Consider the following 19,254-nt stretch of genomic DNA (forward strand, 5'->3'; position numbering starts at 1 on the left):
GATGGATTTGTCGTAACTTTTTGAAGAGCTACTTTAGAAAGATGAGCTAATTCCATATTCGTTTGTTCATCTCGTTTCCTTCGTCGTTGTGAATGCACTGTTACATATTCAATTGTTTTTCCGGGAGCTTTTGTAGCGATATTTGGACAATCGTCAATGTCAGACATGTCCATAATCTCAACTGTTGATTCTTGACATTTGTTTTGAGCTTCCAAAGCACTAGGAATCTGGGAGTAACATCCAGAAAGATGTGGTACTGCGGTAACATTTAAATGTTTTGAGATGGAGTTTCGATAGTCTGACGGTTTAAAATGATTGATGCAAACCACAAATTTATTATAGAGTTGTTCCAAATCGTAAGACTCCAAACCTAAACTTTTTTGCCATTTTATTCGGCTCTCAAGAGCTTTTGGAAAGCGATGAGCGAGAATAGATTTATCACTTTCATTACAGTTTTTTACAACACAATATCGAACCATTTTTCAATAAATTTGATAAACAAAACAAATGTAGGCTGATTCAACTGTCAAAAATGTTACTCATTTCATCTTTTTAAAAAATTGATTTGAATACATTTGTTTGAAATTAATTTGTACAAAAGCTGATTTATTATTAAATGAGTTTTGTTTTGAGTAATTTTAGTTTGATTCTTTTAAAATAAACAGAAATTTTATTCTACAAGATTGTAAAAAAGTTTTGGGTAATTTTATAATTGAAATATTTGATTGGTTAAAATTTTATAAGGTGAGCCAATCCCACTAAGTAGCACTTATTCAAATTCACCAATCACAATTCAAGGGACAAAAGAGCGGTTTTTTTAAAAATAAATTGTTAACTTTAGATGAAGGACAAAAAGGATAAATCATGCCTTCAGTTTCTGAAATAAATGAGTTAAAAATGAGAAAATATGTGTAAAGACGAATATTTTCAGATACATTGAGAAACTTTTAAAAATGTCGGCCTTTGTACTTTATTTGAACAAATCTTAACTAATAAATATAAGCTATTCTGCTTTTGTATCAGGAGGCACAACTTCACATAACTTTTGTATGATGCGAGATATATTGTCTGAAAAGAAAATTTATGGTAAAAAGATATATGGAAAGAATTCAAAAAACAAAAAAAAAAATACATACCCATAAATCGTGGTCGTGTTTTATAGTATACGAAAGGAATGTATATTCCAACGCCAATTAAAATAAATCCAATGGGAATTAAATACTTAACGGACAGTTCTGTTACAATTGGAACTACAACCAAAAAAATCGCCACCAAGATGGACAAAATGGGAACAAGTATTGGCACCTTATATGGACGATGGTCATTCGGTCTTGTCTTTCTCATAATCATTAACGCCACAAAAGCTAATCCATAGAATACCCAAATGAGAAATGATGCTACTTCAATTAGTGTCTCAATATCTCCAGACAATATGAACAATGCTGTTATTACTCCTTGCAGAACTACTGAAGGAACCGGAGTAGATTTCTTTATATGAACGTAAGACAATGGCTCCGACATGTGACCCTCTGTTCCAGCAACATAGCACAACCTCGTGACACCAAATTGCACTGACAAGGCACAACCGAAAGTTGATAATGCTACACCAAGTGGTATAATGAATGCAAAACTTCCAAGAACGCGCTCTCCAAAGTCCAAACCAACTGCCTTAGAATTAATCATTTCTTCAGGAGTTAAGACACTCATGTAAGCCAAGTTCATGAAAACGTAAAGGAATGTTATAACTGGAACACCAATAGAGATCGATCTTGGGATATTCACTTCCGGACGTTTTATTTCTTCAGTTATTGCTGTCACACTAGACCAACCGTCATAAGCCCACAGACCATTGTAAAATGCAAGAGCGATTGATCCTGCGTTCGTAATGGTACCTTTAAGAGGTTCATGCAAGTTTTCAGTATTTCCAATAGCAAGATTGTAAATTCCACCACAGATAACTACAAGACAAGCAACAACTTTGAAAAATCCAAATATATTATTAATTTTTACGTAAAGTTGAACACTCGTCATGTTAATGTAAGTGATAAGTCCAAGAGCTATCAAGGCTATTAGTTTGATTATCTGTTGTTGTGATTCGGGACACAACTCATCCAAATGAAGCAATTTATGGAATGGTTGGACGGTGTACTCAGCGAACGTTAGTCTTCAAAAAAAAAAAAAAAAAAAAATAATAATAATAATTAGAATTAAGTGTACAAACAGTATTATTTTATTTTTATAACATACATGATGACAGCGACTTCAGCAGGCCTTAGGAAGAGAACAAAAACCCATGCGCAAATGAATGCTGGAAGAGGTCCCCAAAATTTATGAAGTTTGCGCATACCTTCTAAGAGGTATGCATAATCAGCGCCAGACCTTTGTACCAAAGTACCTAACTCAGCAAAACACAGAGCACCTAGGAATGAAACGACACCGCATGCAGTCCATATAATTAAACATAAACCGATTGATCCGGAATACTTAAGAGCTGCTGTGGAAGAGACAAATATTCCAGATCCAATCTGAAACATTCATCCTTGATAATTTCCAATTACCACGCTTAAATCTTGAAAAATATTACCATAACACTAATAATCACATTTACAGCAGCAAGAAGACCAAGATGTCGTTTAAGTCCGACTCCCTCGTCATTGGTTGATTTTTTTTGTGACATAGCTTTAAAAAAATTTAATTATTAAAAAGTACAGTTTTAAAGCCATTTTTCTTAATTCTTAAAGTATTTAGCAATTAATGAAAAATAAAATTGAATTTAAAAATTTTTAATGAAAGGCTTTTGAAAATTGTCTAAAAAAAAGCTTACCCATTGTTTGAAATGTTTAAAAGCACTTGTTCACTTTTTATTTTTATCCAAGATCTTTAAATTGGTATTTTTGGAAATGGTTTAATTTTTTCTTGATCGCATTTTCGAATATTATTTGCTGTAGAAAAGAAAAAAATAATCATCTCACTAAATACAAGAGTAAATTTTATGGTCTTAATAAAACAAAAGATTTCATAATACAGACACATTTTGTACGTGTCCCAAAACAAAACCTAATGTTAATAAACAATACACGGTACTAAATAAATATTTAAGTTAGCGTAGAAAGTAAAATTGAATTGTATTTATACAACATACATGATTCTCTGTTATCATTGATAAGTTAATATTTATATAGATTTGTATGTTGTGGACCTAGGGATGCAAAACTTGTTATCTACAAAAATTTTCCTACATAAACCTGAAGCTTTTAAAAGTACATTTATTTAATCACTTATAAATACGTACAATGTACATATTTCAATCGCGGTTCAATTTATCAATTTCTGTGTTACAGATAAAAACAGTCAGTAAGTCGACCTATTTATTTTTTTTTTCGTCATGATAATTTTTAAATGATGTGTGATGACTATTAATTCAACCATTTCTTCTTTATAATCAAGTTCTCTTTTATAAATTGGATGTCGTTGTGTGAACAGTGTAATTAAATCATTTATTTAATGATATTCCTTTTGTAGCAAACCGATTAATAAAAATAGATGCTTAAAAGTATATTAAAATTTATAAAAATATATAAGCAATTGAAAAAATCAGATAAGATAATTCAAAATTTTATAGGGTATTAACCAATCAAAAATTAAAATAGAGCACGTGTTGCAAAAAAGTTTATTTTAATTGACTTGGACATTCTTAAAGGTCGAATTCCTCTACTTCTTGCATTTCTCCCAGGGTAAAGTACAATGTCCTCCTCTCACTTTTTCAATTAATTGACAGTGAACTTCAAGTAGACCGTTTACGTGTAATTCAATTAAATTTTTATCAATTAAAAACGATTATTCGTAAATTATACTTTTTTAAACAAGAATTTTTCCGATACGTATAATTTTTTACAAAAAGCCTTTTATCAAAAGTTCTCTTACTCAAAAAAAAAAAAAAATGCAAAATGTTGATAATTCTGAAGTGAAGTGAACGCGTGCACGAATAGATTACAACTAACTGAAGTTATATCATGCAATATTCATGATACGTCTGCCGGCACAACACACATTTATAATTGTTTGAGTAATAAATAAAATGTTGATAAATTCGAGCAATGATTTGATTGAATATCTTATGAGATATTGGAATCCAGTGTATATAATTTACGGAAAAATGGAAAACGGAAATTTCTTCTCTATTTTTTGAACAATCTATTTACTTCTAATTTACGACCAACAGAAACTGGATTTGCATAACTTTCGATTTTCAATGCATATCGCAACCTACAAAAAAACTTGATCCCACATAAAAAAAATCAGATTTTGCAAAATGGTAGATGTTAAGGCTCTCAACATGTTTCGAATGTATTCACACTGAAATTGAGAAGGAGGGTAGGTTAAGGGTCATAACAGTTGATAGTTCCTAACATAGAATTTCGAATTAATTTTAAATTTTTTCCATAAATTTTAAAACACTATTTACGATTTTTTTCAATTAATTAAATAAGTTAACACAAAAAATATTAATGATTTAACAATAAATACCTATATTAATAAAATAATGAAAAAAAAAATTATTTATTTAACAAAACACATAGCATTTTCGCACTCGCTTTTCTGATTCAGTTTTGAATTATCATGGGGCGATTCCAAAAAATATCAAAAACAAAGAAATGCTAAGAATTAAAGTCGCATAAGTTAATTAAGTATTTAACTGGAACCTGTGTCAATTATAGTGTAAAATTCTCAAAAAAATGTGGTAGAGCCCAGAAGAATCGCAAGAACTGATATTAGATTAAGCAAGATGAGTAGTGGTGATATAATAGAAGGAAAGCTTGTCGTTCTCGGAAAACAAGGTCATTCAGAGGAATGCGATCCGAATTGTAATGCATGACTAATTGTATTTTGTTTTACACAGGTGTTGGCAAGACAAGTCTGGTATCGAAATATGTCTCGAACGTGTGTTCTAATATTTCGCCAACAATCGGAGCCACATTCATGACAATTAGCCTTAATATAGATGACATTAAAGTACGACTGCAAATTTGGGATACAGCTGGACAGGAAAGATTCCGATCCATGGCACCTCTCTATTACAGGAATGCAAATGCTGCCATACTTGTTTTCGACATTACCATATATGCCACATTTCTCGATGTAAAGTCATGGGTTTTGGAATTGCAGAAAAATGTGCATGGTTCCATGACGCTGGCACTCGTTGGAAACAAGGTAGGGAAGTAATTTTATTTTAAAAACCAAGGTGTTTAATTATCTTCATTGTAGATTGACCTAGAAGAAAATAGAATGGTTTCAAGAGAAGAGGCAACATTGTATGCAAACAGTTTGGGCGCTGCGTACTTTGAAACATCCACTGTGAAAGACTGTAACATAGAAGCAATCTTTGTGAATATTGCGTTGGGAACGATGAAAATGTGCGGACGCAAACCCAGTGTAGAAAATGGATTTAGTTCGCAAATGGGAGCAGTGCAGTTGGCAGAGGAAACTTTCAATGGTCTGACGACCGGAATCGGAATACTGGAAGAACCATCATGGTCGCGCGATAATATTGCACATGGAGAGAGTAAACATTTAGGCTGGTGTTGCTTTTAAAACAACAATTTTCGTTCATATAAATATATTTATTTATTAGTGTAAAAATGCAGAAGAAAAATCTCATGGAAACCAAAAAGCATCTGACATACAAGCAAGATTATTTTTATAGTATTTATGCTTCATATCATCATCGAATAAATCAAACTCATAGCTTTATTTAACTAAAAATGCATTTATCTATATTTTTCGCTTTTTATTTTACTTAGGAAAAAAAAACTTTTAAAACAACCAGTCGTTTACATTCCAGAAAATCGCTTCTTTGCTTATTCAGGTTCTGTTACATTATGAGACGAATAAAAGTGATAACTAAACGGGCGGGTTTCTCAACGACTATCTTTTTATTTAATAATTTCCTCTATTTTTTTTCTTGTTTATTTCGAATATTTTGTGAAAATTTGTACAAATCTTGCAATATAAAGTCTTATGAACATGACGGACCAAGATGTATCCGACAAACTACCGGTAAGAAAGACAAATACGGAAAACTTGATTCGGCTTGCTATTAAACATTTTGTTTTTTTTACAGAAAGAACGCCAATTAGCAATTGAATTGTTAAATACGAAAGGAAATAGGCTTGTTTCGCCACTTAAAATAAATACTCAGAACTTTAATATCAGTGATTGTTATGCCGACCGAACGCAAGAAGTGCAATTAACTCCGAGAAAAAATGAAAACAACGACTCTACTCAGACTGATGGCTATAATTTTGAGCCGAAAGAAATATCTGGAAGATCTACCGACTTCACGGGCGAAACTGCAACAGACAGTAAGTTCGGTAATTTCGATATAAAAGAATTCATTACGCCAGATTTGGATGAAATTTTTGCAACAAGTATTTGTGAAGATGTACGTAAAATGGGTCGTGCGCTGGGCCGGTTATCATCGACAAGAGACAGTTTACAAAGTTTACCACGAACCGCCGATATTGATGTATCTCCAGTACCTTCCTCTTCTACATCTATTGCGGCTGACTGGAATGAGCGAGGATACAACAAAGATTGGTTAGCCGACGCTGTGAATGCGCCTCAATTGGACTTTGATGCTGAGTTTCAGTCTAGTGGTGAAGTAAATGTAATGTAAATGTAATGTATTCAATTACTACCATTGTATTAATTTTATCTTATATATATAGGCTCTCTCCAAAATTATTCACGATCAACATGATTGGGAAAAGGAATTCGCTGATATTCCATCCATTTCGGCAACGGCAAAACCAACGACATCCGATGATCTTTTCAAAATGCCAGATATTCCACCGAAAGCTAAAAACATTAGAGATAAACTAAAAAACCACACAGATTTCGGTGATTTTTCCGGATATTTGGAAGTTGTAAATGAAACAGAGAGGTTTTTGGAGGAATCGCGTCGCAATTTCTCAATCGGCAATTTTTTCCTTAAAAACAGTAATGATTTGGGAGAAATGTGCCCTGATAAGAGTCCTCCAAAAAGAAATGCCGTCCCATTGGTCGATACATTGACAGAGTATTCGTGGCTGAAGGAGACATCAGAAATGGATGATTCAAAAGGAATCACAGAGAAACGTAAAACAAAAGATCACGAAAATAAGGAAAACACCAATCCTAATAATTTATCTGTGTCTACGATTTTGAAAGCTTACAAAGCCCTTACACTAAATGACACACCTCATACAGTGCTCAAAAAATTTAATGCAGCAAAGCAGAGTAAGCAATCCGGTCAAAATCAAAATGAACATAATGACATTTTGAGCTCGACCATTCTAAGCAACCAAGGAATTAATAATCCTTTTGAAACAGAATCTGTGGCAGCATTAGATGAAACTGCTCCCAAATCTCCGGAGCCCTGTTGTAGTCCTCAGGTTCAGAAAAAAAACACATTCTCCATGGATTCTTGTGATGATTCTGGCAAAGGTCGTACACTTTCTTCCTATAATGCAGCTAATCAACCAACTACTCCACGCAATACCCAAAAACATTCTAAACATGATCACATTTCCGGTTCACCTTGTTCCGTTGCCTCATCACTCGAACGTACTGACGACATTGACAGAGCATTGTTGTCTGTTGGTCACTCTGGGAAATTTTCCCTACCAGCTTATCCAGTTAGTGTCAACCGTACGCCATCGCAATGCAGCACTTCAAGTGAGTACCGGCCAACGGATAGAAATGCTAAATTTCCTTTAAAGACGTCGTGCATGGAATTGTCCTGGAATTGTGTCAAATTACAAGAACGAGTTTCCAAGAAAGTTACAATCAAAAATATTTGTGATAAACATGTGTCTGTCATGGTGACCATTTCAGGACCGGGATTTCAATGTTCCATTATCGGAAAGCAAAAGCTTGAGAAATACGAGTGCCGATCGTTCACCATCGAATTCTGTCCTACTGTTACCGGACCAGCTGAGGGATGTTTGTCTTTCGCACTTATTAATACATCACAAGAATTTGTCCGCAACATCAATCTTTTTGGGTATGGAGGCAAATCGAATGTGCGAGTTCGAGGTTTAGAAATTCCACCATCTGGTGACAAGTATTTATGCATGGGAACAATGAGAGACTTGGGTCATTCCATGGAACAGTACATTGAGATTGGAAATCGTGGAGATATCGATGCATTCGCCATAGTTGCTCACGAGGCTGGTTCCAAAGCCTTCAATGTTAGCTTCATTCCGTCCAATCTAATTATATCTCCACAAAGACTAAGACTCCCTTCGAAACGATGTGGCTCTATAAAGATTTCTTTTACACCTACACGTGAGGAAGCGCGATACATTTGTGATCAACCGCAAGACGTCGTAGTAATCGCAAAAGTATCTGTCATATATGGCGATTGGCCAACACGAGATCGTTTGAAACGAGTGTCTCAAAAGGTTACAGAGAAAAATTCTATAGTGGAGAAAATTTGTCAACCATTTAAAAATGAGAGAACGTCAAGCAGTGGTGAAAAATTCTTGGATGACGCGTGGAAAATCGTTCAAGAATGCACGAATACATTTCAACATATGGAGTTCTTACTTACACTTAATAAATCATCCGATGAAACCATCAATCTCACACAGGCAATTGGAGAGCAATCAATTCTCTTCAAGTCAATGCTTTCCGATGAAATGCGCATACATAGAGGTGATACAGAAATTTTTCCACTAAAAGTTACGCCTGAGAATATTTATTTTAACTCTTTGAGTGAAAAAGTTGAAATGAAAATTAAAAACATATCTGGTAACATGGAGACCTTTGAGATTGGGCAAGAATTTAAGACGTTTATTTTTGATCCTCAAGAAGGACAGATTGGTCCTGATGAAGAAATTGTTGTAGATATTAGACTCGCCCACAGAGGTCCATCTCCAGATTCTAAATTTTCAGTAAGTTAATCATAAAATTCAGAAATATTTGATTTTATACTGAACATTATTTGTTTTTAGATATTTGTAGCTCATGGAAAAATCACAATTCCAGTGAATGTGTCTTCATTTTTGATGCAGTAACCCTTGCCAGCATAAACACCAGTGATAGATTTAAGTACTTAATTTTATTTTATGGGACAACTTCGTCTATTTTACATTTTAAACTTTACACTTATCTCATTATATTTACATACTTAATTTTATCGAATAAATTTGTAAAAGCATGCTCAATATAATTTATTTTGATGTTTTTAAGATATCTTTAAAATATTTTTGCCTTTTATTGGGACAAAAAGCAACCTTATCTGGTTCGATTTAGGTTTCTTGAGTTATGAATTCAATTATCAATTTAATGGAAGAAAGTTATCGTTCAACGTATTTACCAAATCGTCAAAAATTAGATGAATTATATAAATAAATAATTCAAACAAAAAATAAATTCCATTTTTTTGCTCATTGAAGTTCTGATGGATCAAAAATATTAAATGTATTAAAAATTATTAAAATATTTCCCGGGCGAAAAGGATAAATCTCACAACTGACATTTTTGACAAAATTGAGTTAAGAATGATAAAATATGCCTTAAGACGAATATTTTAAGATACATTGAGAGATTTTCAAAAATTTTTAAAAAATACCAGTTTTTTTTCAATAGAAAGAATAGACAAAAAGGATAAATCGCACAAATGCATGAAAATTTGTAATAAGTCAAATATAAAAATTTCTCCAAATCGTTTTTTGTTCATGTTTTTGTGTTGTTTATGCTCTGTTATTACATAAGAAGTCAACTTGAACCAAAAAGTTTGGAAAAATATTGAAATTGGAAAACTTAAAAAATCTCATTTTTATATGAAATTTTGTGCAATTGTGCGATTTATCCTTTTTCTCAATAAAAAATTTCCCAAAACTACCCCTTAGAGATTAGATAAAAAAATTTTCTGCACAAAAATTGTTTTTATAGGCCAATTATTTACTTTTGTAAGTTTAAAAATGAAGAAATAGTTTTTAAAAAAATTTTTACAGCTCAAAAACCGTAAAAAACTTTAAATCGATTTTTCTCAGTTTGTTAAAAATGTTAGTTGTGCGATTTATCCTTTTCGCCCGGGATTTAATATCTCTCATTATTTTTTTACATACATGTTTAATTTCAGCATTTTAATTTTTTAAACTGCTTAGGTAAGTTTCCCCTTACTTCGTTTTTGAAAAACAGTAAGACAGTAGAAAATTTTCATTGTTGTGTCAGCCTAAAATGTCATCTGTTTTGTTGACGTGCTATTTATTTTTAAAAACAGAGATTTTTTTAAAAACAACTTGAATTTACAGAAAAACTAATTTAGGTTTAATAAAAATGGTGTCTGATTTCGACGACTCCTTTGAAAATGATATAACAACGAGAGCTAGCAACACTGAAAGTTCCGCGAAACTTGCAAAAGATGAATCAGCCTCCGTATTCAGTTTAAAATATTACCAAAGGTTTTTCGATGTGGATGCAAAAATTGTCATCGAACGAATAACACACATGATGTATGCTCCAAAGAGTATCGGAAGTGGTTACCTTGAGACTAAAATCAATAAAAACCCAGATTTTTATGGGCCCTTTTGGATAGTGGTAAGTGCATGTATGAGACTGCATTTTACAGAGTTTGTAATGACTTTTTATTGAAAGGTTACTCTTATTTTTGCAATTGGTGTCTCTGGAAACGTCGCAGATTTTTTTCATCATATGGACGAGCACAATGGACGAGCATGGCATTACAATTTCCATTTGCTTGGTGTAGCCGCATCCATAATAATTTCATATGTGATTCTTGTGCCGGTTCTTTTGTGGGGCATCATTCAATGGAGCTCCAAGAGACAAGAAGTGGTAAATGAAACAGATCTAACAGATGATATGGAAGTTGGTTCGGAATCTGCTACTTTAATTGCTCTCATATGTGTCTATGGATATTCCCTTGCTATTTACATTCCGGTCTCAATTTTGTGGACTATTCAAATCTCGTTGTTCCAATACGTGATAATGATAACAGCGGCGGTATCTAGTGGACTTGCATTGATTGCCGTTTTGCGACCGAGCCTTACATCGTCAATCTACGGCTTTGGGTTGACAATTGCCGTCGGAATTTTGCATTTTTTGCTAGCTGCCGGATTAATGATGTACTTTTTCCACGGAGGAGCAAGTGATGTGGTCGAACCAACAGTACCACCCAAAAGCGGATAAAATTGCTTTTAAAAATAACTTTATTGTACTAATTAAATACATTCATATCTTAAATTTCATTTGTTTTCAAGTACGACCGATCATCCACTTCTTCCAAATGTGTCATAAAGAATTCCTCAACAGTATCCGTATTCCATTTACTAATAGATAAAACCTCTTTTACGTTTCCGTTGCTATCCATCATCTTAACAATGGGATCGATTCCACGTAAATATTTAATTTGCAAGTTGGGGAACTTGGCTGGACGATCCGACTTTATAAATGCCTGAATTTGTGGATATACTCCGAATTTACACGTACAAACTTCCAAAACTGCTTTAGGGTACTTCTTGGTAACTGTTTGGACATCATCATCTTTTTGACAACATTCGAAACAGTGATCTCTGAAAAGGTACGTGGTATAAAAGGACACGTAAGATTTTTAAAACAACACCTTACTCACCTCAATTCTGATAGACCGAAATCATCCATTTGTTTGCACGTAGAACACATCAAATCCGACTTAATGAAACTGCAAAAATGAAAAAATTATTGGTTAAGCATTTTTTTTTTGGTTTAAAGACAATCTTAAATAATAAATCTACCCGAGAGTCCGACAATCTTCCGCTGTAAATTCAGACAGCACAAAGTTCTGGAAATGATAGATTTTGATGAGAAAATGAATTAAAATTGTTTCTTTAAGAACTTACGTCTAGTGCCAAGACAAGAAATAATCCTAAAATTGAATAATTCATAATATAAACTTAATTTTAAATTCTTCTAAAGCCACCAATTATTTATTTTTCTGTTTTGACATTTAGGCCGCTCCAATTAAAAATAATAAGACCATTTTTTGATCTTTTTCCATATTTTTTAAATTTTTAAAAATTTTTTAAAATATTTTCAAATTTCAAGATTTTTTTAAATAAAAAACAAAAATTTAACATGAATTTTCTTCTCTAACAATATTTCAAAACTTTTTCTTATTTTGCCCCCTCTCTATTTTGAAAAAAAAAACTTTTGGGACAAAAACATCGAAAAAAATCTGAAGTGGCCTTAGTACATTGATGAAATCCAGTTACTTTGAAGGAACGGATCAAAAGAGCTTTTCTGAGGAGGGCTAAAATTTTCCAAAAATTATTTTTATGTCTCATTTAAAGAGTCAAACGTAAATTAGAGTCTCAGAGATTCCGATTAAAAAAGGGTTAGGATTGAAAAATTCTCTAATTTATCCGATGACATTTATGAACAAGGCCATAATTTAAATTCAATGAACGGTAAGTATATGAAAGAGGAAGCCAAAAAGTCTGACCTTTTCTTCCTCCGCGTTAGTCTTTATTTGAAATTATGACAGGAATCAGTAAATTATTTTACGAAATTTCTTTAGGGAAATCTTGTAGAGAATTTCATCATCCTCACATCCAAAGTTGTCTTTTGCATGTTCTCAATCTACTTTGGAGATTGTTTCCTGGAGGATTCAAGCTTTACATTCCATTGTTAGTTATTCCACCAATTTTAAAGGGACGACAACTGACTTGGAAATACTTGAGACGACACACCTGGGAATATATTGACCTGTCTTTTAAGACGTATGTGCAAGCACTGGCGGCCTTAACAAGCATTTGTATTTTTTAGTAAGTATTTTTGTACCTAATGTGAAATTAAATAATGTTTTAAAAATGTGTAATTTAAATTTCTAGTCGAATATTTGGAAAGTTGCATTTTTACACTGCAATGGCATTGCCAGGTATGGTTTCAGCATTATTGGCTCCAAAGATGATTCATTCACATTTAAGATTGCAAAGTATCACGTAAGTGGGACTATCATGTACCTATTTTAAGTTATTTTTTAAAAATATTTTTCGCGTAGATTTTTCAACATGATGCTGGAAGTTCTTATCAAAAAAAGCGAATTAAAAATTGTAAAATTAATACGAAAATCAAAAATATTTTGTACATTTACATTTATGATAATCAGTGGAATTATCATGAATTTCCTCCAAAAAGGAAACATAAACCAGTTTTGGTTAATTAGTCCTGCGAAAGTTAAAAATAATGAAAATACGAAGCATTGCTCACATGAAGGAAAATCTTGTTTGAATTACTTGAAAGACGTAAGTTCTTTTAGATTTTTAGACTACTAAGTAAATATTAAATTCTTTTTTTAGGGTATTATAAAGTACACGACTCTCGGACTCATATTAGAAATTTCACGACGATGCATCTCCTTGTTTTCTATTCTATTCAAAAATCCTTTCAAATTTTTATCTACTGTTGTGTCAAGTTTGAAATTTCGTTTAACATTGTTTTTAGCGTGCTACGTCGGAATATTTAGGGTATATCTAGTATTTTTTGTTTTTGAATTAACATTTAACTTATTTTTTTAAAGATGGTTTCATGTCTCTTATGTTTTTCTAAGAAAAAAGACAGTCCAGATCATAGCAAAATAGCAGGTTTTTTCAGTGGAATCGCCTTTTTTATATATCCTCAATATCAAATTTACACATTGGCTTTAACTAAATGTGTAGAGATATCTTGGAATTATGCTTCTCAAAAAATTAAATCATCAAGTTCTTCAACTTTATTGTTCAGCCTTGTGAAAAGGATACAGACTGTGCCGATCTTATGGTTGATGAGGTTTATATCGTTGGGCGTGATGTACCACACTGCTCTCTTTTATCCACACTTAAGTCCAGCGTTCAACCACAAGGCTTTTAATTTATGTTCTAACGACGCGTAAGTGGTTTTATTTCTATAAATACTAAATACATTTAGTTGTTATAATATATTTTTGAAATTAGGGTTAAAACTATGAAATCAAGTTTAATTTCGTGGATGCTTGAAAAAGGAACTTAATCTGTAATTGTTTTATCTTAACGATGGCAGTAATGAAGCAAGCATTTGAAAAATACAGTTTAAAAATAAAAAAAACAAATAAGCTAGATTTAAATATTTAAAACCATAAATATTAAAAAAAAAACAGCAATAATATAAAAACTTCATTATAATATATGGAAATAATTAAAAATGAAATATGGAATGTGACAAACACTATAAACGGCCACAAAATAGGAGCAAAACTAAAACGGAAATTGCATAATAATTTTGGTGTTTTTAATTAGACTGATTCTACAAAGAAACCAGAAAGTTTTGTTTTGAAACCGTAATATTTGAAACAGTGATAAATATTTGATAAAACCTGATTTACATTCGTCGATACTTAATAACTAATAAAAACAGTTCGATGTGTACTGAAGATGTTGACCTTGATCAAGGAAATTTCGCATGTTATGACATTAATGATGGTGTCCATATAAATCAAGCACGAGCTTTTCACTTAATTTCAATGATTTATAAAATTGTTAAACACAGAAAAGTGAATATTCAAAGCTCATCACGAGATCAAATGTTGTTTCTCGAAGTTCAAGGTTGAAACTTAATAACGTTACGAAAAAAATTTTAGTAATTAACATGATATTCCTAATGGATCAATGATAAGATACATATTTGTAAAACAAAACGAGTCCAAGGTTAACTTTCCTTCGAAATTTCAATTGAAAATATTCAACACATCTTATTATTAGGTTTATTAATTATTTTTAAGGTATAATCTATAAAAAAGTTACTTAAGAACTTTTTTCAACAATAAGAAACATATGAATAAAAATTTGATTCTGAGGATTTTCGAAATCGATAATTTTTTTTTTGCAAATCTTTATGTACAAACAACATGTCGTCAATGTATTCAAACATAACAAGTTACGTGATTCATCGTAATGGCAATATTTTGATATCGAAAAAAGAAATATTGATAGAAATAGCAAATAATTATAGAGGTCTTAATTAACACGACAAACATGCGAAACAATGTCATGTATTTTTCGAATCATCACTAAAAAGTATAAATATTGAGAATTGATGGAGATATGGTGTCAGTTAAATTTTAGATCTTCATTGGTAATTTGTAAAAAAGAAGTTTGTCAAACATGAAAATCGTAAGCTCAAAATTTTACATCTGTAATTTTTGAAAATTTTTAATTTTACTCCTTATAGTTTGTTTTTTGTATTTTACTTGCCGTGGTTTGCGCTTATCCAACGGACACCCAAGTTAAAACAAATGAGGACCATCATGATGTCCCATTAGTACCAGCAGCTTATGCTCATCGTCCGTTATCGCACCAGCAAATTCCTGTTAAAACACTTTCTGAGCCTGTTGAAAATCATGAATCGAAACGCGACGTAGTTGCTGACCCCAAAAAGAGCCACGTTGATTTGCCTTCAGCGCATGATAACTCTACACCAAGCTTTGTAAAACCGGTGCCAGTTGAACAAATTTTGGGAAAAATTAATCATGAAACACATCCAACCACCGAACTTAAGATGTAAGTATTTTTTTAACCTAAATAAAAACATACATACATTTCGAACTCCTTCAGAACTGAGAAGCCAGAGTCTTCGGCGGAAACTCCTGTCGAAAAAATTGCAGAACATACACCTGAAACAAATGTTGCGAAATCCACTGAAGCACTCATTAAATCAGAAGCTGATCATCAAACTGAAGACAAGAAAACAGAAGCCAAAGAAAATTTAAAAATCTCAGAGTCAAATTCAGAAAGTTCCGAAAGTACAGAGAAGAAACATGAACAAAAATCCACCGATCGGAAGACACGCGAGACTGACAAAGTACAGAGAGAACATGAGGAAAAAGAGGGTCATCAACTTGCACAAACTCTTCCCATAGCCCATTCCCATGAATCAAAAGAACTTCTCCCTCTTAAAGTATCCGGTCACAATCAACCAAAAACTGATGATTTAGTGGAACAGCATCAACCAGCAAATATTCATTCAGTTCCTTTTAACCCACATAAAGAACAGGAAAAAATTGTCCATCCCCATGATTTGAAAGAAGGTGAAAATTCTCGTTTAGTTCGTGATGCAACAAAGGAATCTCATCAAGTGAATGGACCAATACCGGTCCCACACTACGTTGAAAACAGTGATGTTAAACATGAAAACAAAAAAGAAACCGTTTCTACAGAAAAATTAAATTAATTATTATTTTGCTACTTTTTTTTTATTTTAAATAAATATTAACATTTGAACTATTAGGAATTATCTGTGTATTACAACTGAAAATTACAATCAATGAAATTTAAAATTAGAACTTTTCAAATATTTTCTCTTTAAATTTAGTACAGTTTGACTTTTCTCACTTCTCAAGAGATGAGATGCAAGTATTTTTTTTGTGACATACTCTTTCAAACAAATTATCAAAATTCGTATACAAAGGTGCGAAGATTTTCAAATTTGTTAAATTAATCAAAAATACGGAAATGTCATATCACTTTTGAATTGCTACCTTATCCATCAAGTATCTGGAATGAACTTAGGGAAAATGTCTTTTGTCATCAAAAAGTCAAATAGAAAACGTTTTAAAAATATCTTATTGTTCAGCTTACACGGGCAAATCGAAACAAAGACAAAATAGAAAACATAGAATTCAAATAAAAGGAAAGTATATAGAATGGAGACAAAGTTAAAGAGACCGTTTGAGGGTGCGGATCATCCAGTGAAAAGAATAAAAGGGAAAATCAAAAGGATGGCTGACTGGAATAAACTTCCGACAGAGGTAAACAAAACAAAACGACTTAAAAGAATAAAGAAATTCAAACTAAAAAATCTATTCAAATAGCTTCTTATAAAAATATTTGCAGAATTGGATTACAACACACGCTTAAACTGCAAAATTGTTTGTCAAAGATGGCTGGAAGTATTAATGACAGACTTTCAGTTTACCGATGATCGCACCTTGGATCTACGGGATTGTAGCGTTGCGCAATACTTTCCCCCACACCAATTATTGCTGGAGACAGTCTATAAATACAATGGTCTAATACTCAATGAAGAAACAATAAATTTTGAGGAATTTGAGGATGTTCGAGTATTTTGGGAAAATGTCGCAAAAAATGTTACTTTCGTTAAATATGAAGGAATATGGACCTCGAAACTGGTTATCATATTAGCAACATTTAACTCTTTGAAATCGTTCCAGACACAAGAAAAAGATCTCCTGCATGGAATGACTCAGTTATCCACCGATTTTTTATCAAAAGGTTTCAAAAATGTCGAAACACTGACAATTGATAGTCTTAACTGTGATATTCGAAGTATATTCCCGAATCTGAAAGCAGTAAATTACATTCACGGAAAATTCAAATATAAAATGAAAGTGACAAATGCACTGCAATTCACAAATAACGTATCAATCAATAGCAATAACCAGGATATTGAATTTATTGAATTTGAACACCGTTTGCAACAAGATGCAAGTTTAAATGAATTGCGAAATTTTTTAAAAAACAATCCAAGCATTAAAAAGACTAGTCTTATTTTGAATCATATACCAAGTGATACATTAGCTGTCAGGATTGAGTCTCTCACACTTGAAAAGATGGACGTGTCTTATTTAAACCACCTCAGACCAAATATCGTAAATCGATTGAAAAGCCTCTATCTGAAAAACATTAGTTTAAGATATGTGGATCATCTTTTATCAACTACGGTACTTCCAAAAGTTGAAATTTTGAAAATTACAATAGATCGACATCTTACAGAGACAAATTACTCATCATTGACAGTGGGTTCCTATCAAAAACTCTCTATTTCTCGTAAATTTCCAAACCTGAAAGTATTAAAAGTTGACTTAAATGTATTAAGGCGGTTTTGCAGCTCAGACCAGCCAATGGAGAAAGTGAGACATTTGAGTATCAAGGGAGAAGCAAGAATGGTTTCAAATTTTGAGTGGAAGAAAATTTTCCCAAATCTAACACATCTTAAGTTTAAAATGTCATCTCCCTTCAACGAAACACAGCAAACAATTAGTGACATCATTCTCGATTTTAAAGATGTGCTTCTTAATCTTTCATTTTTGCAAATAATACCAGAGAGATTAGAAGAAGATATTAAAGAAAAATTAGATTTAAGCAAGTTTAAAATTCTCAACATTGCTCAAAGACTTAAAACTCTCATTTTAAACTATGATTTTGGCAATAATGTAAATAGAAAAATATTAGCAACTGAACTATTGAAAAGTTCCTCAAAGTTAAATGTTGTTAAACTTGGATTTAATTGTGATTTTTGTTTTTATAGAAGACAAACCGTATATAATGACTGAATAAAAGAAAAGTAGAAATGAAAAGGATAAATTTTAGTGGTCCCACATTGTCTTTCAAGTCAACTAACAAAGATCTATGTTGTACGTGGGTATTATTTTCTCTCTTCTGACGATTCTTTGTTTAAATTATGTTATAAGTCCATTTCGCAATACAAATCATTGTAAAGTAATTTAAAATATTTCGCATTTAAAAAACAGTTGACAAACAAACAATGATTCGGTTTTGCATTCAAAAGTTTAGCGATTTTTCGAGACAGTCCTTTTCTTCTCTTTAATTTTTAACATACATAAAATTCGTGTCATCAAACACGTTTTTACTCTTTTTTTGTTAGTTTTGTGGTAGATCCAGTATTTTTGTATAAATTTTTTTCTAATCTACCCGTCTTTAGGTACAAAACGAATGACGGTTGACTGTCCACATTTTAGGTATAAATAAAAGTGAAACATTGCAAGGCAAATCAGTATCTTATAAAGTCGTGACTGTTGCAGTGTCATCTGATACACATTAAAAAAACTAATTCGAGTAAATGGACAGTTAATATTGAATATAGTGCCACTAAAACAACAACAAAAAATTGTGTAAAAATCAACATGAAAAAACTTGTAAGTTTTTGATGATGATGACGAAAATTCGTTAAAAAATGTGTCGATATTTAGTTAGATGTACCACAATAAATATAATTATCATAATTATGTGTAGTGAGAACGTGTATTAAAAATATTGTTTGGAATGTTACACATTCTGGTTGAAGCAGTTCAAGATCAAATAATTTGTAACAATTTACACATACAGCACGTTACATAACAATCTAAAATTATAAACATTTCAAGCAGTGAAGCAATGCATTTTGTGTAAATTTGAAAAAAATAAATGATTTGATGACAAAATTATTATTGTTTATAAA

At 31.9% G+C, this 19,254-nt stretch overlaps 7 protein-coding genes across 11 annotated transcripts; 5 read left to right on the forward strand and 2 right to left on the reverse strand.

Moving 5' to 3' along the window:
* Positions 1 to 925: 925 nt before the first annotated feature.
* On the reverse strand, positions 926 to 3,943 carry LOC134830112 (b(0,+)-type amino acid transporter 1-like). Of its 4 annotated transcripts, none has more exons than XM_063843489.1 (6): positions 3,925 to 3,943; positions 2,825 to 2,942; positions 2,585 to 2,679; positions 2,248 to 2,525; positions 1,137 to 2,164; positions 926 to 1,068 (listed from the first exon to the last, which is right to left on the reverse strand). In XM_063843489.1, the coding sequence occupies exons 2-6, from the start codon at positions 2,826 to 2,828 to the stop codon at positions 1,004 to 1,006; spliced, it is 1,470 nt and encodes a 489-aa protein (XP_063699559.1). In that variant the 5' UTR covers positions 2,829 to 2,942; positions 3,925 to 3,943; the 3' UTR covers positions 926 to 1,003. The 4 variants fall into 4 exon arrangements, with proteins under 4 accessions (XP_063699559.1, XP_063699558.1, XP_063699556.1 ...); XM_063843488.1 differs by lacking the exon at positions 3,925 to 3,943 and adding an exon at positions 3,716 to 3,875; XM_063843486.1 differs by lacking the exon at positions 3,925 to 3,943 and adding an exon at positions 3,632 to 3,875.
* Positions 3,944 to 4,625: 682 nt separating this feature from the next.
* On the forward strand, positions 4,626 to 5,751 carry LOC134831142 (uncharacterized). The gene is made up of 3 exons (XM_063844799.1): positions 4,626 to 4,838; positions 4,901 to 5,211; positions 5,266 to 5,751. The coding sequence occupies exons 1-3, from the start codon at positions 4,787 to 4,789 to the stop codon at positions 5,590 to 5,592; spliced, it is 690 nt and encodes a 229-aa protein (XP_063700869.1). The 5' UTR covers positions 4,626 to 4,786; the 3' UTR covers positions 5,593 to 5,751.
* A 156-nt stretch (positions 5,752 to 5,907) lies between these two features.
* Positions 5,908 to 9,208, forward strand: LOC134829790 (uncharacterized). Of its 2 annotated transcripts, none has more exons than XM_063843046.1 (4): positions 5,908 to 6,057; positions 6,122 to 6,667; positions 6,729 to 8,936; positions 8,997 to 9,208. In XM_063843046.1, exons 1-4 carry the CDS (start codon positions 6,019 to 6,021, stop codon positions 9,057 to 9,059), a joined length of 2,856 nt encoding a protein of 951 aa, XP_063699116.1. In that variant the 5' UTR covers positions 5,908 to 6,018; the 3' UTR covers positions 9,060 to 9,208. The 2 variants fall into 2 exon arrangements, with proteins under 2 accessions (XP_063699116.1, XP_063699117.1); XM_063843047.1 differs by having other exon boundaries at positions 6,122 to 6,661.
* Positions 9,209 to 10,227: 1,019 nt separating this feature from the next.
* On the forward strand, positions 10,228 to 11,260 carry LOC134829439 (protein YIPF1). The gene is made up of 2 exons (XM_063842503.1): positions 10,228 to 10,587; positions 10,645 to 11,260. The coding sequence occupies exons 1-2, from the start codon at positions 10,327 to 10,329 to the stop codon at positions 11,194 to 11,196; spliced, it is 813 nt and encodes a 270-aa protein (XP_063698573.1). The 5' UTR covers positions 10,228 to 10,326; the 3' UTR covers positions 11,197 to 11,260.
* Positions 11,198 to 12,025, reverse strand: LOC134829440 (selenoprotein F). The gene is made up of 4 exons (XM_063842504.1): positions 11,886 to 12,025; positions 11,781 to 11,827; positions 11,639 to 11,707; positions 11,198 to 11,579 (listed from the first exon to the last, which is right to left on the reverse strand). Exons 1-4 carry the CDS (start codon positions 11,928 to 11,930, stop codon positions 11,246 to 11,248), a joined length of 495 nt encoding a protein of 164 aa, XP_063698574.1. The 5' UTR covers positions 11,931 to 12,025; the 3' UTR covers positions 11,198 to 11,245.
* Positions 12,026 to 12,909: 884 nt separating this feature from the next.
* LOC134828767 (uncharacterized) lies at positions 12,910 to 13,915 on the forward strand. The gene is made up of 4 exons (XM_063841754.1): positions 12,910 to 12,986; positions 13,046 to 13,289; positions 13,344 to 13,511; positions 13,565 to 13,915. The coding sequence occupies exons 1-4, from the start codon at positions 12,910 to 12,912 to the stop codon at positions 13,913 to 13,915; spliced, it is 840 nt and encodes a 279-aa protein (XP_063697824.1).
* A 1,199-nt stretch (positions 13,916 to 15,114) lies between these two features.
* On the forward strand, positions 15,115 to 16,283 carry LOC134831043 (uncharacterized). Its single transcript, XM_063844679.1, has 3 exons — positions 15,115 to 15,170; positions 15,229 to 15,557; positions 15,612 to 16,283. Exons 1-3 carry the CDS (start codon positions 15,162 to 15,164, stop codon positions 16,225 to 16,227), a joined length of 954 nt encoding a protein of 317 aa, XP_063700749.1. The 5' UTR covers positions 15,115 to 15,161; the 3' UTR covers positions 16,228 to 16,283.
* The last annotated feature ends 2,971 nt before the right edge of the window (positions 16,284 to 19,254 follow it).

The sequence above is a fragment of the Culicoides brevitarsis genome, chromosome 2 (assembly GCF_036172545.1).
Source record: "Culicoides brevitarsis isolate CSIRO-B50_1 chromosome 2, AGI_CSIRO_Cbre_v1, whole genome shotgun sequence".
Lineage (NCBI taxonomy): Eukaryota > Metazoa > Arthropoda > Insecta > Diptera > Ceratopogonidae > Culicoides > Culicoides brevitarsis.

What these genes read in the sequence shown, in the direction of transcription:
- LOC134830112 (XM_063843489.1), bottom strand. An exon ending in ATGTGATTATTAGTGTTATG is followed by an intron (nt 2,526 to 2,584) that starts GTAATATTTTTC and finishes TGAATGTTTCAG; the next exon opens with ATTGGATCTGGAATATTTGT. An exon ending in AACACGACCACGATTTATGG is followed by an intron (nt 1,069 to 1,136) that starts GTATGTATTTTT and finishes TTTTCTTTTCAG; the next exon opens with ACAATATATCTCGCATCATA.
- LOC134831142 (XM_063844799.1), top strand. Translation starts at nt 4,787, where the DNA reads ATGAGTAGTGGTGATATAATAGAAGGAAAGCTTGTCGTTCTCGGAAAA. An exon ending in TGTCGTTCTCGGAAAACAAG is followed by an intron (nt 4,839 to 4,900) that starts GTCATTCAGAGG and finishes TGTTTTACACAG; the next exon opens with GTGTTGGCAAGACAAGTCTG. An exon ending in TGGCACTCGTTGGAAACAAG is followed by an intron (nt 5,212 to 5,265) that starts GTAGGGAAGTAA and finishes TCTTCATTGTAG; the next exon opens with ATTGACCTAGAAGAAAATAG.
- LOC134829790 (XM_063843046.1), top strand. Translation starts at nt 6,019, where the DNA reads ATGAACATGACGGACCAAGATGTATCCGACAAACTACCG. An exon ending in ATGTATCCGACAAACTACCG is followed by an intron (nt 6,058 to 6,121) that starts GTAAGAAAGACA and finishes TTTTTTTTACAG; the next exon opens with AAAGAACGCCAATTAGCAAT. An exon ending in AGTCTAGTGGTGAAGTAAAT is followed by an intron (nt 6,668 to 6,728) that starts GTAATGTAAATG and finishes TTATATATATAG; the next exon opens with GCTCTCTCCAAAATTATTCA.
- LOC134829439 (XM_063842503.1), top strand. Translation starts at nt 10,327, where the DNA reads ATGGTGTCTGATTTCGACGACTCCTTTGAAAATGATATAACAACGAGA. An exon ending in ATGGGCCCTTTTGGATAGTG is followed by an intron (nt 10,588 to 10,644) that starts GTAAGTGCATGT and finishes TTTTATTGAAAG; the next exon opens with GTTACTCTTATTTTTGCAAT.
- LOC134829440 (XM_063842504.1), bottom strand. Translation starts at nt 11,930, where the DNA reads ATGAATTATTCAATTTTAGGATTATTTCTTGTCTTGGCACTAGAC. An exon ending in TTCTTGTCTTGGCACTAGAC is followed by an intron (nt 11,828 to 11,885) that starts GTAAGTTCTTAA and finishes TATCATTTCCAG; the next exon opens with AACTTTGTGCTGTCTGAATT. An exon ending in TTCGGTCTATCAGAATTGAG is followed by an intron (nt 11,580 to 11,638) that starts GTGAGTAAGGTG and finishes GTACCTTTTCAG; the next exon opens with AGATCACTGTTTCGAATGTT.
- LOC134828767 (XM_063841754.1), top strand. Translation starts at nt 12,910, where the DNA reads ATGGCATTGCCAGGTATGGTTTCAGCATTATTGGCTCCAAAGATGATT. An exon ending in TTAAGATTGCAAAGTATCAC is followed by an intron (nt 12,987 to 13,045) that starts GTAAGTGGGACT and finishes TTTTTCGCGTAG; the next exon opens with ATTTTTCAACATGATGCTGG. An exon ending in GTTTGAATTACTTGAAAGAC is followed by an intron (nt 13,290 to 13,343) that starts GTAAGTTCTTTT and finishes TTCTTTTTTTAG; the next exon opens with GGTATTATAAAGTACACGAC.
- LOC134831043 (XM_063844679.1), top strand. An exon ending in CCAACCACCGAACTTAAGAT is followed by an intron (nt 15,558 to 15,611) that starts GTAAGTATTTTT and finishes GAACTCCTTCAG; the next exon opens with AACTGAGAAGCCAGAGTCTT.